Below are 18,575 nucleotides of genomic sequence, written 5' to 3'. Positions count from 1 at the left end.
CTGGTCTCATATTATGGAAATTCAAATCCGAACCGATTAGAGGCAACATGTGGAAGACTGAGTTTTGCCCTCCCCCCCTCTCTCTTTCACTGTCTTTATTTCTCTTGCACATGGGAATTAGACCATTCAACCTTGATATTCTCCTGCCAAGCTCAGGCCAGCTTTACAAGTATATACCTTCCTGTATTCCTATATTGACCGAGCAAATGAGCAAATCAGCTTGTTGCTTTGCATCGACAAATGAAAACGGAAGCTGTCCATGAATACCACAATATCTGTGCAGGACTTTCCCCCGGGCTATTAGGTAGACAGCCAGCATTTGCTTTATTAGAAGGCATTTCATGACATTTAAATGGAATTGTATTTACAGGTTGCCAGCTCGCCTTGAGCATGTCAAGATTGTGGTTCCCACTTCCACTCCATTTTCTGCCATTTGTCTCGATTTCTGTGTGCTGCAACTGGAATCTCATTTGCTTTTTAGTGGTGTGCCATCTGCGGATACACAACATAATTAAATAGCAGGAAAAACTAGTTTACTACTCAATACTCGCTGCACTTAACAGCAACAGGAATTGATTCGATTCTGACAGTTAATCGAGTCCGTGTCCACTCCCATCCTGACCTGATTCACATATTGCAAGTGCAACCTGTTGAGTACTGCAGGCTCGAGAAGCATCCAACTCTAATAAAATGCCATTATTATTGATTTCTTTTTTTACTTCCGTTGCCGCTGCTTCAGCTGCTGCTTCAGCTACCTTCTTATTGCGTGGCATGCCTCGGCTTGATTTTTCTTGTCACTAAAAGCATTTCTCTGCCACATAAAGATAAGATGTCAACTAAAGAAAGCTGCTGCAGCTTGACGGCTCCTCAAGTGGGACTTCGAGGCAAATAAAACTCTACTCTAGTTTGGCCACCTTGGCGACTTCAAGGCACTTGCTGTATTGTGTGTTTGATTAAATTACCAACCACATCGAGTTACAGTCGGCGCCAGGTGATTAAATTTTACTAACAAACTTTTACTAATACTTGAAATTTATGAACTTTCCTGAGCACATTTAACTATCTTATTCTAATCAATGCATATTAAGCTCCATATGACACGCCCATTAAGCGCAAATTGTAAAAGGGATGCGTGGTCAGTTTGTTGGCATTTTGGTTGGCATTTTACAGCAAATCAATGATCCGCCCATTGGGGCGTGAAATTTTATTAGCGCAAAATGATTTCATGTGCCAAATATTTGGTAAAATTGGCACTGACTGTCGATAATGTCAGAGACTGTCCCAAATGGTTTGGCGTGGTTAATGGGCTCGCGGTCTGCCTTTTACGATGCTGCCGCACAACATTAACGCAGGGCGTATACGCAATGTGCGTTGTCATGCTGGCCACGCGCGCCGAGTACGCTTTAAGAGCTGTTGCCTATCGCTGGGCGATGCTCGGCGATAACAATAATGATTACGATGATTACGACAATGACGATTAAAGTTTGTCTGTCTTTTATTTGCTTGCAGGCATTTGGTACAACAGCGACCGAGACCACCGCGATTGGGTACGCGTTGCCGGGCGATAGTACCCATTGTACCCTGTCAAGGGGTTAAGGCCATCATCACTGCGAAAATCGTCCTTCTCCAGCAGCAGCAGCATCAACAACGCTTGTCCCCCGCCGCCGCCCACGCCACATCAGATTCAAACAGCCGGCAGCAGCTGCAGCAGCGCCATCAGCAATCAGCTCCAAAGGCATCATACGCATCAGCATCATCATCACCAGCAGCATCATCATCATCAGCTCCAGCATCATCAGCAGCACAGGCGCAGCAGCAGCTCCAGCCACGCGGACACGGGCAGCAGCTTGGCCACGAAACCGGCCATCAATTTGCTTGGCAATCGGCAGCAGGTCAACTACTTTGAGTTTCCACCCACCACGCGCAGTGCCGGGTCGCTGCTCGCGAACCGCTATCCCGCCACCGCCTCCACCCCGTCGCTCCACTGTCAGCCCAGCAGCCCAGCAGCTACACCCAGCTCCAGTTACAGTTCTGCGGTGGCCAAAGCGGCTGCCTCAACTGCTTGCGCACTTCTTGCCACGTGCCACGTGGCCAGCAGCTCACCCGCACACTCATCCCACCACCAGCAACAGCAACAGGAACCGCAGCAGACCACAGACAGAGACAGCATGGGTCGGCGCGAGATTAAGCGTTCCAATACGAGTGGCTCCACCTCCCGATCCTACGACAGCGGCAGCGGTGAGTACAACCTTTTTTCTTCGGGCCCGCTTGAAAGAGCAAACAACGTGTTGTACGACAAAACACAAATCAATTAAGCCAAAACACACAATGTCACCAACTGTGGGTGTGGCACTACAATACCCACAACATAATCGCCTTACTGACTCGGCTCGCATGGAGGTCTGTAAATATCAGTGCAAGTGACATTAGGCTGGCAAATTAAATCAACTGAGATTTGTAACCGCCGGCTGCCTGCGAATAAGTATAATAAGTGTTAGCTTACTTGGATTCTCATCCATGGGGTGTATGAAAAAACATATATATATAAGTATAAGTATATATATATGTATATATATAGATATATATATATATATATATATCCCCGGCCTTGCACATGGTACGTCTAATAAAAATTCACTCAAAGCCAATTTACCACTGCTGCTGAGCTTTGAATATTATGCCTATATAGGATATTTGGAGTAACATTTGTAATTCAATTTCGACCATGAAAATTGTTGTCAGTCAAATTAATCTAGAGCCAGACCACGTGAAAATCGAATGACATTTGACCAAGTGATGTGGATAGGAAATTTTAACCTATGTCTATTTAGGATATTTGTGGGTACCATTTTTACATGAATTTCGACCAAGAATAATGCTGCCAGATTTAAATGCCAAATTGATTAAGATGTCTAGCCATGAACAAAAAACCAAACCTCGTGAAAATCGGTTACGATTTGACCAAGTTATGGGGTGGGAAATTTTTACCTATGTACTTATAAATAGGGTCTATGAGATGTGTGTGTATGTGTGTGCGTGTGTGTGCGTGTGTGTGTATGTGTGTGTGTGTGTACGTATATATGTATGTATACATGCACGTAAGTTTACTTCTATACCAATAGCAGACCAATTTGTCTTGTTGCGCGGCATGTTCGAATAAGAAAACGTAATTATTTAAGCTGCCCTCCTCCTCGATTCTCAAAAATGTAAGTAAGGCCTGCAGGCTTCACTTATGAATTAGGCGCAGGCGGCTTCAACGCTGGAAGCTGAGGAGCCGGAGGAGGAGCACCAAGGGGGTGGAGCTGGAGGCGTAGGTATGTAGGTATGTAGGTATGTAGGTATGTAGGTATGTAGGTATACAGGTATGTAGGTATGTAGGTATGTAGGTATGTAGGTATGTAGGTATGTATGTATGTATGTATGTATGTATGTATGTATGTATGGATGTATGGATGTATGGATGTATGTATGTATGTATGTATGTATGTATGTATGTATGTATGTATGTATGTATGTATGTATGTATGTATGTATGTATGTATGTATGTATGTATGTGTGTATGTATGTATGTATGCATGTGTGTATGTATGCATGTATGCATGTATGTATGTATGTATGTATGTATGTATGTATGTATATATGTATGTATGTATGTATGTATGTATGTATGTATGTATGTATGTATATATAAATTTACTTATGTATGTATGTATGTGTGAATGTGTGTATACATGTATGTATTTACATAAAAATATGTCATTCAAATGTTACGTAAGGCTCGCGTGCAGCAATTTAGAAGTCTTACCTATGTATAGGATATTTGAGAAAACCATTTTTACTTGAATTTTGACCAAGAATAATTATGCTAGATTTAGATGCCAAATTGATCTAGACGTCAAACCATGAACAAAACACAACACAACAAAGCAGTCAGTCAGGACAAACAGTTTTATATAAAGAGATATATTTAATATATATTTATTACCGGCGTAGTGAATTTAATAATCTCGGTTTCCAAAATATATAAATACAAATGTACAAATATGCTAAGCTAGAGTACATTGTAGGCGTGTATATTCTTCAAAGAAAATGCAAAACAAGCCCCTATGCACCATCTTAGTAGCGAGTAGTTGGTGGGCAGTGTCGACTAGATTCCTGTTGTTCCATACAGATGCGGCATTGATTCAAATTGGATTAGGCGTAATCGAGATACAGATCTTTTTACGACAGAGGTAAAGAAGCACTAGGAGCACGATGAGACTATTTCTGCGAGGCTTCGCTCGCATTTCTGGCGATGAAAACAATCATAAGTTGAGCCCAGATTTGCGAAACTGCAGCACAGCTGCGCGGCCCGATGACAGGCGGTGCCTGGCTGGTAGCTGGGCTCCGATGGGTACTGCACGGAATCTGAAAGAGTATCAAATGAATCGGTTTACTTAGCATCAGTTATACTTATTTTTCTCACCTTGACGAAAGACCGGCCGTGGCCTTGGCCTGGGATTGGCCCAGGAGGATGCCGCCTGGACTGAGGGCGACTGAACATTCCCTGCAATTAAAAGGCGCCGACATGTTAACTTTCGAGGCGTGAACGTGTGAGTGCATGCATGCATGTGAGCGATTAGCTGACCAATAAAAATTTAATTAATTTACACTCTACTGAACACTGGGTGCAGCTCTTTGGTATTGTTCATCATGCACTTAATAACAATGACTCTTAGCTATGCTGCTCTCATGCTCTAATTAGGGACAGGTAGGGGTAGGTTTTTATGCAGTACCTGACCGTTAGTCAGGTGAGGGGCCAATGGAAAGCAGGGGTTGTCGACCAGGCAACGCTGTCTGGCAGTTAGAATTGAATGAGGATTGAAGGATCCTATAGTAGATGGGTAATTAAGAGATGTGTTTATAATGTTCCAATTGTAATTAGGCCAAACATGCATCGGCTATTTTTAAATTAACTTAAGCTTCGCGATTTAAAATAATATAACCAATTATCGAGTACTTGTTAAATTAAGTTAATTTAGCTAATAAGCAACAAAAAGATAGAAATAGTTCGGAAATACCACACCGATAATATTTGGCTATTCACAGTATTTTTCAGATTATGCCTGGGAGCGGTCTGCAAATGAATACTTTAGGTTACGTATTTGATGGTGATTAAGAGGATACTTTATTGTCGAGTTAAGACCTATCTTAAAATAAATTAAAATGATTTCCTGTATAGCTATTAAAAGTACATTGACATGGGCACACAGCCATACAAGACAATCGAATACTTTTGTAAGATTAATAGCCTTGGCGCAGACTGCCTATTTGGACGATCTTGTTAAGGAGGCTATCGCACGGTCGCGAATGTTGTCTGCACAGGGATTAACACCCCAGAAGGCGCCATGGCAACCGAACTCCTCAAAGCAGTTGTATCGAATCTTATTGCTTCCCTGCGAACAGCAGTTGACAATTGCCCACACGCAGTTGGACACCCGGGCTGTGGTTTGTGCTGGGGGTGAGCTGGTCACCTGTGGCGGTGGCGCCGGTCGCCGGGTGGTTGATGGTGACAATACTTCTGGTCGGCTGGTTGTTGGAGGCCACGGTGGAAACTGTATGTCGGGTCTCCGTGCTGTGACGTAACAAGAATGTGAACGGGTCAGCAAGAGTATGAGATAGAAGGTAGGATATGCAGAAAGCGATGGAAATGATGACGACCTATCGTTTTGTTAGGAAGCAAAGATACTCTGTTATGTACACTGGGATGATGGATCGTAAATTAACCAATAAGTATGACAGACGGCAACGTCTCGATTGCTGTGATAGCTTACCTGGGCCACTAGTTGGACGTCTGCCTTGGCTTGATCCGAAAACTGGTGCAGGCTCTGATTCTGTGAATACAGCTTGTGTTATAGATTGACATTTCCACAGTAGCTGGGTTAGAAAACTGGTCGAACTAACCTTGCACTGGGGGTGATTGCCAGTTGATACCGTTGCCTCCACCGGTTACTTTATCGTCTGGCCTGGGCTGATCGAACATCGAGAAGTCCGCATCGTCTGGATTGGAATTGTGAAACAGGCTGTTTTCATTATCTTCGCCAAAATCGTCGCGATTGCCAATACTCATTGGCTTGAGGGAAGGTTTTGGGGTCTGCCAGAAAGGAAGTTTTCCCTGGTACTTTGGTTTCTTTCCCACAACTGGAATCCTGCAAAGATATAATATGCAGACTTGTAAGATCCCCCAAGTGGCTCAAAGTTATATATTACCGTTGATAGTGATATTGAGGTTGAACGGGCAAATAGTAGGGTGCTGGTGCTTTGCCATAGAAATCGCTCTTATATGATTTACGCACATACGGATTGTCGGCCTGGCGACGTTGGCGACTGTGGTACTTCTTGGGATACTTCTGCGGTGATTCCTGCTGTAAAGGCTGCACAAGCTGGGCGACCTCATACTTGTCGGCAACAGAGTCGTCATCACCCAATATAAGCGGGGACTCGGGCAACACATCAAATACGATCTTTTCCTCCACCGCCACCGGTTTTGTAGGTGGTCTTAAGTGATGATGCCGAATACGCTGCTGACCCTTAAACAATTTTCGATGGTGCACTTTGGTCTCGTTTTTGGTGGGATCTGTGTGTGAGTGTGTGGAAATTAATTTAAGTTTTTAGAGAAATGGAAGCGTTTGTTACCATAGTCCTCGTTGACAAAGTCCTCTTTGTACATCACCACCGGATGATCCTCGTGCATAACACCGTCCACGACCTTCACATGATGAAACTGCAGCAAGGATGCAAATTAAAGTAAAGGATAAATCAGTTCGCAGTCTCTAGACCCCCGCTTACCTCAACGTTGTCTGCATCCGGCGGCAAAGATGCAATGTCACCTTCATTTTCCGTTGAAGGCCGACTCGCGGCTTGGGCAACAAAAAGCAGAAAAATCACTAAACGCACCGGAAGGCCGGCTTTTGACGGTTTAGTTTTGTTCATATCCTCAAGTTTGTCGTTCCTGCTTGTGGTGCAAGGTCTACAATGGAGAGCGGAGAGCAAAGATTCATTATTAGTTGGCGCACAGCTCAGTGTCAAGTTTTTATGGTCCAACTCAATCTCAATTAGTTGGCCCAACCCTTGCGTAGCAAACTTTTGGAAACTGTAAATCTTATTGCGTTACTGCCTTGGCTTTTGGCCAGGCTTGGAGTTTGTTTTAAATTAGACATCAAGTTTGGTGTAATTTTTCTTCTTCGCCTTCGCACTTTGCTGCATGTTGTGCCTTGCGGTTAACTTTTGAATTACTTTTCTCTGACATCTGTTTTGTTTTTCTAATGCTCGGAATTATTGCGCCACCTCGCCAGTAACCGGCATAACCAAAGTGCCCGGACTCGTTTCGAGCTTAAAACTTTCTTCCGAAAAGAATCACACACTCGCACACACAATAACCAAAGCTTGAAACTTATTTTTTAACGTTCAATAATATTTATATTTCATTTTTATAATGTTCACCCACTTTAAATGTGCACTTCGATTTCCCTTCAAATGGGCTTCCTATATGTTTGAATATTAGGTCGTTTCGCTTTGCTGGCCAAATCGATACTGCGCTTTTTTAGCCGAAAGCAATTGAATTTAATGAGATCCCAACAGCTGATATAATAAGGTATCTGCTCAAAGAATGCCTGCCGTTCTCGCGAATAGTAGCTTTTTAATTGACGTTTCTCTAGAATTTCATGTTTCTCACGATCGCGTACCCCAGTTATTCATGTAAACAAACAGTAAAAGGTAAACAGTACTCCTAGATGAGTAATTTTAATAGACTTAGAGTTATGCAGAGATATGTCTGCAAAGAACTGATAACCCGGCTAAACGTACATTTGTCTCAGCGATTACGCCATCTGCACACTCATAAGATTTGTTTTTAAAAAAATATTGATTTAAACAGACTATATTTTATACTTTTGATGAAGAAAATGTTTATTTTCAGTGCGTTTTATCAATGTGGAGACTAAGATGGTGACTAAGAAAATTGTGGTGCATACATTCCTTTTGGAAGATTCTAGAACTTTGACTTATAGTTAGAGTTGAGTCATATTTTATAGATATTCTATTATTGTTAATAACAATTTGTTATCAGCTTGACAAATATTGCTGACGTGCATGGTTAAATGCAAACATTGCTTCGTATTAAAGCACTGAGGGAAATATTTTGGTTTATTGCCAAAAATTTAATGAAATTTGAACATTTATTTTTGGCATAAGAAAAATTACTTTTTCTTGGAATAAACTGAAAAGCCAAAAACAAAACAAACATGAGCCAATTCCCTGTTGTTTTTCCTACGGTTTGGGTACTAGGTATAAAATAAAGCTGTCTCAGCTGGAAGCTGTTTGCAGGACGAGTAAGGACGACAGCCAATTAGTTTAATAAAGCATTTAATTTCAAGGCGTGAATCTATTGCTGTTATATGAGCTTTAGGCAACATTAATTGAGCGCAAATGGAGCTTGCAGATAGAAAGGCAAGCCTTACAAATTGCTATATAGATTAGAGTGAGGGAATAAAATGATATGGGGTCATAAATATACAGCCAAATAAAACGGCTGAAAATTTGAATAAAACATTTTCAAAATTCGTACGTTAACAAAAATGTATTTTCGGGCTTCCAGTGGAATATTTGTCTATTGCAATTAAAACATTAGCTAATGGTGAATTGTTTACACGTTATTAAAACCATCACATTTTGCCGTAAAGTCAACCCCTTACTGGCCAAACCAAACAATATATTTTCATTTCAAATTTGTTGGCCACAAAATCCGCGAAGTATTTTTAGGCAAATGTGGTTATGTAGGTATGTGTATGTACGTCAGGTGTGGAAAAAGCTAAATAAAGCCAAAAATGATGGAGCGTTATTTTTTGATTGAAGTAGAGTATTAACACGAAAATAAATAAAGACAAATGTCAAGTATTGCGCTATTAAATCTAGCATGTGTTATAAATTCAAGCCAGCTTAATAATTTGAAACACAATTTCATCATTACTGCAAATTTGCAATTTCGATTTTACATGTTACCAACAGCAAATGGAGTTGGCATTAATTTTTAATTTCCGCACAGAATTAAGCTTAATTGCAATGCAAATTTTCCTTTTTTTTTGTGATATTAATTTATTTTTTGTTCAATGCAGTTATTTATTGTTAAATAAAATAAACAACAACACGTAAATAACATTATAACCTAATATTTTGAATGTAATCGAATTAGCGGACATTTTATATTAATACATATGGCGGAAATTTCAATATTGAATAATATCCAATACCAGGCATATTTTAAAGTAAACTACTTTAATTTAGCGGACTAACTATTTATTTCAACATTTACTATTTATTTGTATTATGTGCATAGCATAATTTACTGGTTAAATTGCATGTAAGGACGTTTAATATTGCGACCTACAAATCAAATAAATATATAGAGAACACACGAGGGGCTAATAACATAAATGACGTACATTTGCCCCTTAAGTAAATGTTTATCTAGTAAAGTGAGGAGCACTCAATTGGATGGCTAAATGGGTAGCCATCCGCACAGCCATGTGGTTTGCGATCCGCTGAGCAATGGACCGACCTGCCGACTGACCTTCGGGCAAATTGTATTTTATAAGCTGGCGATAAACTTTTAACAAAGCAACAAACAAACACATTCTGCTGCAGCGCAGCAAGCCAGGGACAACTGCCCCTCTGTGGCATGCAGCTGGCCGACTAATCCCGTCAGCCGTTTTCTCATAATGTAGCCATTTAGCTGGCAAGCTCGTCATATGCCTCAAAAAAGGCTATGGGCCGAGTCAGTGAAGCGTGTCCAAGCCAACTGCCAGGCCACCTGGGCGCAAATTGGACTGCTAGGCTCCAACCTCAAGCAGAGTGGCAGAGCTTTTCCGTATGACCAGTCCACTGGCTGTGAGTCGGACGTTGTAGTCGCCGGGACAGTAATTGCGAATCAGGTGGCCTTTAAGTGACACGCTGCTCGGTGCTCAAGTCAATTTACTCAGCGGAAATGTCGATCGCAGCGAAGACAGGAGCTGATGAAAGGAATATGGAATAGACCAACAAATGTGACTAAACGCCAACAGAAAAGTTGAAACAAAGATGCAGAGAGGTAAAGTAAATGTTGAAACTTTATTTAAAAATGCGCAATAACTCAAATGACGCACCTAATGGAAACTAAAGCAGAGCCATGCAACAAAATGTAATTTTAAATACTGATTCCTGAGCTAAGCTCATTTGCTTACAGGTACGCACAGGTACTGTCAGTGCCAGTGTTGGCCAAAACGGGCGTGACATGAATTTGAAAACCGTTTCCATATTAAGTGGTTTACAATGTCAGGCTAAAGAAGTAGCAACTTCTGAGCTGAGCATTATCCTGCCGTTCGTTCCGTTCCATTCATGTGTCAAGGTGTCGACATGTCATACTCTCACGTAGCACAAGTTGCACTGGTTGCAACAGAATGCAAATGCTATTTAATAGTATTTCTAACAAGGTTTTGTGTCTACCTATTTCGTCAAAAAGCTGTCTTTCGACACCTGAGCTAATAAGAGAGGAACAAGTTTTGAAAAATTATTCTCTTGTTATTCTTTTTGTCGAGGATTATGCTTCCACCAAATTATTAAAACTATCAAAAAGTTAATTTAGTAAAAATTATTCAACTTGGAAAATAGTTGTAAGTTAAAAATTGAAAACAAGTAGAAATAGTGGTAAATGTGTTTCTGATAGCCAAGCGATAATCTGTGCCAATTTTGCGCTCTCATGCCTGGCATATATATAATTAAGATTTTTTTGTGATGCCCATTAATTGCCAAAATCAGCACGGCTTTTGTTGAAATGTGCTTTTGGCCCGAATGCTTGCAAATGCGGCCGCATAATTGCGATTTGTTTGTTCAATGGTGCGTATACGCAATATGAACGATGACACCCATTGCCTTGGAATGCGGCCAGATGCTGTCAGTTGTTCGTATGAGTTTCTTTGTGTTGCAGTTTTTGCCATTACTTTTTCATAAATGTATATACAGTATACTTTTCCATACGTTGGGATATATACAACTTACCATAACGTTTGCAACGCCCAGAAGTGTTTTGGAGGGTAAAAAACACATCGTAAGCTCAAAATATTATTCTGGCAGTGTGTTCTAGCTTCGGCCTGGATGCTTTTGTGTGTAAATTTTGCACACTGCTTTTTTGTTTTCAGTGCTGTTTGTTCTCTCTTGTTGCTTGGGCTTTGCGGATCTGGCTGGGAGGTTCGTCCGCGGGCCAAACACTGCCAACTTTTCTTATTATTGTTGAGAATGATTTTTATGCGCCCGACACACACACACACAGAAACACATAGAAAAACTTTACTTTGTGCTCGTAAAATGGGCCAAACGTAAAACAATACAAAACCAAATGCTCAACTGTGTACTGTAGACTGTCTGAATAGTGAATAATAATAATGTATCTGATGGAACTTTGAGTATCAATCTGATGGTATACAAAATGAATCCATCTCTAGACACAAGAATGCTTATTTCGGCTGACTCTCACATTTGTGCCTCTCCCGATAACGTACAGGTGCTCCAAATAGGTGCAACAGGAAGAGTTTTACACGTATGTTAATTCAACTTTTCGGTTGGGTTGGGCTTGGTTACATTCAAATGAAACTGCAAAGTAGGGACAACAGTAAAACAAGCAGCAACAAATGCAATAACAAGTGGCAAGTGCAAGTGGCAAGTGGCAAGTGGCAAGTACCAAGAGGCAAGTACCAAGTGGCAGTTGCAGCTGTTTCTGTTGCAAGTGGCTGCCAAAGTTGCTGCCCCAACAAGGGCGTACTTTGCGACAGGACAGAGGTTGCCACAAATGCCACTTGGCCAGATCTGCAGTTCTAATTGCCAAAGTTGCACAAAAGGCCAAACGACAGAGTCGAGCTGCCAAATTAGATGCACTCAGCGTCGTCGCACAAGATGCAAATTTTGAAATATGTAGGAAAAGAAAACTTATAGAGACTTGGGGTAGTCAGAGCAGCCAGTTTGTAGTTGCCATGTATTATTTATTAGTCTGTATAGCTTGCGATGTGGATTAGCCAAGCAATCTGTCCGATTAACACGGGTCCTGCGAAGCCATACATTTGATGTAGCACATATAGGACACTCCCAATTGGCCTAATAATCATGTTGACGCCAAGGGCAAACAAACGCGGCTGTCCATTTACAGCCCAACTGAGGTCCTTCCCCCGCTCTGGAATAAGTCCAGCTGAAGTCCTTCCCCCCTACCCCCCCCCCCCCCCCCTCCACCCCTCAGGAATATGGCCGAAAAGCAGCTTTTTGTTCGCTTTGTGCTTTTCGGCTTGTTGCTGAGCAGCTTAACGGTCATCAAATGGCCATTTTCATTTTGTGCTGCTTTGCATTTGTTGCCCGCACTCGTGCTGCACGCAGCACGAGCCAAATTAATGCCATGGTATATCCTGTGGCTGGGATTGGGGCTGGGACTGGGGCTGGGGCTGGGGCTGGGGCTGTGGAAAGCCGCCGAGCGACGCACAATTGGCAGCTAAATTGTCTGTCAATTTGTCTCGCTGGCTGAAAGCGTTCTCTCCTGTGTGTGTATTTTCTGGTTGTTTAGTTTGCACAACTTGACAGCTGGTTGTCGGAGCTGTTGTTGTTGTTGATGTTGTTGTTGTTGCCGTGCCAATATGTTATTGGCAAAGAATCCTTGTTGCCTTTGTAATTATTGTCTGTCTATCGATGTGGTTATTGCCACATCATGCGGGTTACCTCCTGCCACTCTGTCAAAGTGCGTAGCCACTTGCCTTTTTGTTACTTTTTCAAGAGTTAAAATTGGGCCTCAGCTACGCAGAGCAAGACCTCGCTTCCACATAGATCTCTCATTTGGGACTTCACTGTAGCTGCCTGGCCTCATCTGTGGCTCTAACAAGTGCCTGTGGGTTCTGTGTTGCAACGTTTCCTTTTGTTTGCTTATGTGACACTCATTTATTTGTGCTACCCCAAGAATCCACGACTGTCAACTTCTGTCGGTTGTTTTTGTTTGTTGCTTAAATAATGCAAAATGGCAGCATGAAATGACGAAGCGACGAAAGTGACTTAAAGTTTTAATGAAAATGCCGAACTTACCACATTCTGGCAAGCACCGCATGCGGAGTGTCCCCCGAGTGTCATTCATCAAATATTAAGAGGCGCTAAAGCATTGCTTTAGAGTGCGCATTAATTTTTCAGAATCCCGCTCTCCGTTGAATTTAATGTAACTTCTGCATTACACAAAGTTTCTTAAGAGTTGCAAAAATTTGATAATATTTAGCGCAGCGATTGAATTAAAAGTATGCATGTTGCGCATACGTCCCATAGGATATTGGTATAAATGGTTATAAGTCCGGAGACTTGACTGGTTAAAGTTCCCATGTTATACATATAAGTATGAAGCTAGATATCCAAGACAAAGTTTAAAGATTTCTGCCTTGTTCTCTTAAATATTCTGTTAAACGTTTGGATTTAGAGGCTAACAAGTTAATAAATAACTAGTTACCCCACTAAGCTTAACTATATTAGTTTAAGTCAAACGAAAGCCCTTTTTTGAAAAACCCTTGAGCTGTTCTCGTTTTATACTCAATATACTTCCATAAATATTTACACACCTTGGGCGTTTTTTTTTCTAGAATCCCACGCTCTATTTAATCAGTTGGGTTTCATGCGCTAAGCCGTCTGTACGGGCTTTTAATGTGACTAATCCGTGATATTGTCACCTTCATTCTACAAATGTTCGCACATTTATTACGGTGGTATATGGTTAACTCCCACGAGTACCTGATCTGAAATAAATCATCAGCCCATGAATTCATAAATGCTGCGGGTCACGACTGCAGTTTGCATTTTGTCAACGTCAATTTAACCCAATCTCAATGCATGGGCACGGCGCACGAATTCAATAAATCAAACACGTGCCAAACTGTGACACGCCTCCAGCCCCAGCTTACATTTAGAGGCGTGTCGTCTGTCAATGTTACCAAATGCGGTCAATTAGTGAAACAAAGGGCTTTAGCCCGAACTAATTAAAACGAGCTGAGCAAACATTTTGCCAGACGAACAAATATCAAAGGGGAATATAGCACGTGCGACTAGGATTTGTGAGGCGTCGTCACATTCCTACGCTTATTTAGCTTCCTGATTAATGGCCAATGGCACGGGCAACTCCTCGAATACTAAAGCGTCCCCAGGGAGAGGGGAGGATAAATTTCTCGGCAACAAATATAGTGCATACGCTGATAGTGAAGTCTGATTAAAAAGATAAATAAGCAACATGATAACTTATGCCAAATTGGGTTTTAGTAAATCTAAAAGTGAGGACTTTGAAATTTCAGACCTATTTAATTCCCGCTTCTTTCTCACTTGAGTTAAGCCCCTCGACTATTTGCTCAGCATTACCTCATGTCTTATGATCTCATGTTGGCGATGGCAATTTCCGTTCCTTTGTGCATTGGCCGTGACCAAAGCTACAATCCCAATTAAGCCGAAACATACCTTAGAAATAGACTTGCAAATGGATATCGGATGTGGTATATTTGTGATCATTCCTTTTAATACCTCTCTATAGCTCATTTGGGGCGTCTTTTTTTTGCCTCTAGCACCTGTCAGCCTTTTATTATTCATGTACTTATCGTAGACGCCCAGGTACACAGCTTAATTACACACATTTTGTGAAATATATACGCGTGTGCACAAAGTAAACGGCAATTAATTTTGCCATTTGGTGGGTTAGAAAACAATTTCAGCGATTCGGTCGCCTGACATGCAGAGCAATCGATTGTGGATTTTAATTAAAGGAATTTATTTGGATGCACTTGTTTAAAGTGCAATCGACTGTTCATGACATCATCTGCATATATATGTACGACAATGAGCAACGAAGTAGCTCATCCATAATAATAATTTTACTAGCTACTCAACAGTAGAAACAGAAGCATTAAAGCTCTACATAATATTTTTTTAACCTTTTTTTATTTTATTTTATTATTATTATATTATTATATGCAAGGAAATTTTAAAGCCAACCCCTTAATTGGATTAAAATAGTTACGAATTTTCTTACTATTAGTTGTTTAAACATTATTCACTTCATAATTATTCAAGACAACTTTGACAACGTCATTAAATTTTCCAATGATGAATTATCATCGGTGGCTTTTAAAGTTATTTCCCACAATTAAAATAAAATCTATCTATTTAAAGATTAAATGCCGCTCAAATGCGTTTTATTAGGGGGTGTGTTTCTGTTCTTGCTAATTAGCTTTGAATAGCACCTCCTACCCTATCTCATATAGCACGTTTCTGTGGTTTGCTGACAAATTAATGTGAAAGGTAATAGATAGTTCGCACATGCTTCATGTTTGCTTTCCAACAATTTAAAGTATGCAATAAAAAGTAAAGTATCCGTAGCATAAACCTTATCTATTCATTAATGTATGCATTCATTAGAAGGCATGCCCCTTTATGTTAATCGGTTCTGTTTGTACTGAATGTCTCATAGGTCAATGATGAATAATTCGTAAAAACCCAATTCCATCACATTCCTTATGCAAACGTTAAACACAAAATACCAAAAAAATGCGTCAGTCTAAGGAATAATTTTCTTTGAAATACTTTAACAACAAGAAACGACTGGTAAACATCACAAACTTTTTTTAAATAATCAACAAAAAATGAAAAGCGCTAAATTAAAAGTAAACAAAGAAGACAAACGTAAACAGCACTATACAAATACAATTTCAGATTAATATAGAAAAGATTGAACTTGAAATAGGCGCACAGCAAATTATTGGCTCACACATATATACATATATTGTAAATATTTCATAATTCAGCATAACATAATTAATATTAAAGTTTGGGCCAATTGTAACTGGAATGTATACCAAATAATTAAAATGCACACGATTCCTACTCTTGAATTTACGGATTTTTGATTAGATTAACATACACTTCCAAAACATTTCAAAAATTCCCTCCCGACAAAATGTATCTTCGACCCGACTAAATGTATATTTAAGATATATATATATGTATATTCGACTCACAGTACTGCATGCAGTCGAACACAAAATGTGACTGAAAACTGAGCGAAGACCAAATGGATGAAGAACTGGAGACACGTTTCGTTTGAAGTTATTGTTGTGCGAGTCACTCCTAGTATGAGCATATTTCGTTATGTTTGTGGCTACACACACACACACACACACACACACACGTGCGTATGTGTGCATTTATGAGTGTGCCCTCCAACAAGACAACAAAAAAACTGTTCACACAATGCTCATTTTTTGTTTTCTTCTCTTTTTGTGTTTGTGTGTTTGTGTTTTGCCAAATTAGCAACAACCGGTTTACACTGGTTGTCGTCGAGGGGAGGCTAGGGCATCGGGGAGTGGTACCAACGCAAGCTAAAGGTAAACAAAAGCCGCTTTTGCTCATTAGTCGCAGTCGCTCGAACTCGCGACCAACTCGCGAATAGAGTGCCACAGTCAAACATTTGACGTACCTCATATCAGCTCCATTTATGGGGGGAGTGCCAAGCTACTTGGGTGCAGGCAGGTTGCCAATTATTTGAGCGTCAACAAGGTCGTGAGAGCAGCAAGACAGAGAGAGGGAGAGCGAGAGCGAGCGAAAAAGAATGAAAAGAGAGAGGGAGAGTGGGCAAAAGTGTGCAAGAGAAGCCAACAAGTGGAGAGTTATAACATGCAATGGAGCCCATGTACTCTGCACGTTCAAACATGTCTAGGTACATACACATATATTCAAATTCAGATGATGCATATTTTCACGTGCGATCGGATTAAATTTGAGCGACGTGAAGCTGTAGGTTGACTGTTATCTGCTGTTAAATTCTAAATCTGTCTGTCTGGTCCCTGGCTCTGGGACTGGTCCAGATTCGCGAAACAAGTTTAGCAAGCGACACCAGTTTCCATGGGTTTTATCGATAATAACATTTATAGTATGTGCATTTTTGATTTGTTGAGTCGAAAATTGCGCTTTATACTCCAGTTGCGAGGCCAGCTTAAATAGACAAAAATTTGGCGGGCAACCTCAAGTTTCACACTTGTATAAAATTATTATTAAAACTAAAATTATAATAATAGGATAACTCAGCGTCTGTGGAAGATGCTTGAGAGTTTCAGGTTACGTCAGCTATTTCGAAAAGTGACGATTCATATATTTTTTGACGTCAGTACTTAGAGTCGAGGATTTCTATATGAATAGACAAATAATATAAAATAAATAAATATCCCTTTAAAAAACCTGTATTAAGCAACTATGGAATGTTGATTTTATGACAAATTAAAAACTTTTTTTGCATTTTATTTCATCCAATTTGACTATTAAAATAAACATATTAAAGTCAACTGGTTCCTTACTTTTTTTTTAAAAACTTGTGTCCAGTGATCTAACTAAATTAATATTTGAAAAAAACATAGACTTTTGCTTTTATTTCTGAAATGAAAACATGATTCCATATGGCCAACATGCTGTTCTATGTATATTATTACGCATCGCTAGCGAAAAGCTTAATAATAAAACATATAAAAAAAAAAAATGTTGTAAAAATAATGTTGAATATGCAAATCAGCAAAAATCGTGCGCTTGCAATACAATCACGTATTAATTGCAGCTTTTAGCTTTAATGTGGAAATATTGTGGCATACTTTAAAAGCGAAGTCAAATAATCAGCACAGCATAAGGCCAACTGTCGAGTACGGCAATTACTAATGCAATTAATGTAAATGAGCTATTCGCTTGGGAACTATTTCTTCGTACACATCACATAGTATAAACTAATCAAGCTTACCTTGATTGACTATGGGTATATCTGCGGGAAATAGGGAAAGTTCTTCGCACTTTAACACCTTACTGTTGGCTTCTCTCTGCTGTATCAGATAAGTCGTTCAATCTTTAATAATGCCGTCTCACAACATTTTTCAATTATAAATTATTTTTGTCGCAATTAAACTCAATAAAACGCCCGATCGTTGACTCTTTGGCTTTTCGTTTTGATATATCTCGTTTTCGTTATATGCTTGAATTTTACTCTATGCAAAAATATATTTACATATCTATATGTATGAGTGTATATAGGTTTCTCTACTGTTTGTTTATGCTGTATTCGTGCCTCGTTGTCTTGTTTGATTTGTTTTGCGCTCACTTGTTCGGACGTTCGTGTGCTGGCGGTCGGATATATTACTAAAGACTGAAAAGATCTCCCTCGCGTAAGAACTTATAATTACACTCGTAGCCCAGATGCCATTCGATCGTGAGAGCCGAGAGAGAGAGAGGGAGAGAGAGGGAGAGAGAGAAAGAGAGAGAAAGAGAGCAAATTGTTCCCAAGAGACTAGCACGATATGCTATGGCGTTTTTTATGGTTATAATCCTCCTTAATCATACTAAGAAAAGTTTTTTTTTAACGCTTTGAGAAAATTCCCTTGAGCTTTCGTTTCGATTACTTAATCAAACTTCAGGCTTATCGATCACATCGTATAGATCGTCACTATTAAAACAATTATACATTTGACATGATACATGA

General features: G+C 40.1%; 2 protein-coding genes and 1 long non-coding RNA gene across 10 annotated transcripts in view; 1 reads left to right on the top strand and 2 right to left on the bottom strand.

Moving 5' to 3' along the window:
* The window catches only part of LOC6635142 (uncharacterized), a 31,932-nt gene that overhangs the window by 8,904 nt on the left and 4,453 nt on the right, over positions 1–18,575 (top strand). The window contains exon 2 of one of the 3 annotated variants that reach the window (XM_032439012.2): positions 1,510–2,238. In XM_032439012.2, coding sequence (XP_032294903.1) covers positions 2,169–2,238 — 70 coding nt within the window. In that variant the 5' untranslated portion in view covers positions 1,510–2,168. Of the gene's footprint in view, positions 1–1,509; positions 2,239–9,250; positions 10,125–18,184; positions 18,262–18,575 lie in introns of those variants that run through there. The other 2 variants (XM_032439014.2, XM_070206829.1) reach the window with 2 other exon arrangements.
* On the bottom strand, positions 1,478–3,908 carry LOC138910887 (uncharacterized). The gene is made up of 2 exons (XR_011416049.1): positions 3,807–3,908; positions 1,478–2,472 (listed from the first exon to the last, which is right to left on the bottom strand). It is a non-coding gene; the product is annotated as an uncharacterized lncRNA (long non-coding RNA).
* hdly (hadley) lies at positions 3,982–18,239 on the bottom strand. Of its 6 annotated transcripts, XM_015169403.3 has the most exons (8): positions 16,081–16,217; positions 6,830–7,010; positions 6,677–6,764; positions 6,251–6,617; positions 5,945–6,189; positions 5,815–5,874; positions 4,467–4,547; positions 3,982–4,408 (listed from the first exon to the last, which is right to left on the bottom strand). In XM_015169403.3, exons 1-8 carry the CDS (start codon positions 16,200–16,202, stop codon positions 4,245–4,247), a joined length of 1,308 nt encoding a protein of 435 aa, XP_015024889.1. In that variant the 5' UTR covers positions 16,203–16,217; the 3' UTR covers positions 3,982–4,244. The 6 variants fall into 6 exon arrangements, with proteins under 6 accessions (XP_015024889.1, XP_002058380.2, XP_070062929.1 ...); XM_002058344.4 differs by lacking the exons at positions 3,982–4,408; positions 4,467–4,547; positions 16,081–16,217 and adding exons at positions 5,143–5,615; positions 18,198–18,239; XM_070206828.1 differs by lacking the exons at positions 3,982–4,408; positions 4,467–4,547; positions 16,081–16,217 and adding exons at positions 5,143–5,615; positions 18,165–18,224.

Source organism: Drosophila virilis, chromosome 2, assembly GCF_030788295.1.
Source record: "Drosophila virilis strain 15010-1051.87 chromosome 2, Dvir_AGI_RSII-ME, whole genome shotgun sequence".
Taxonomy (NCBI): domain Eukaryota; kingdom Metazoa; phylum Arthropoda; class Insecta; order Diptera; family Drosophilidae; genus Drosophila; species Drosophila virilis.
This window is presented reverse-complemented; position numbering and strand designations above follow the sequence as displayed.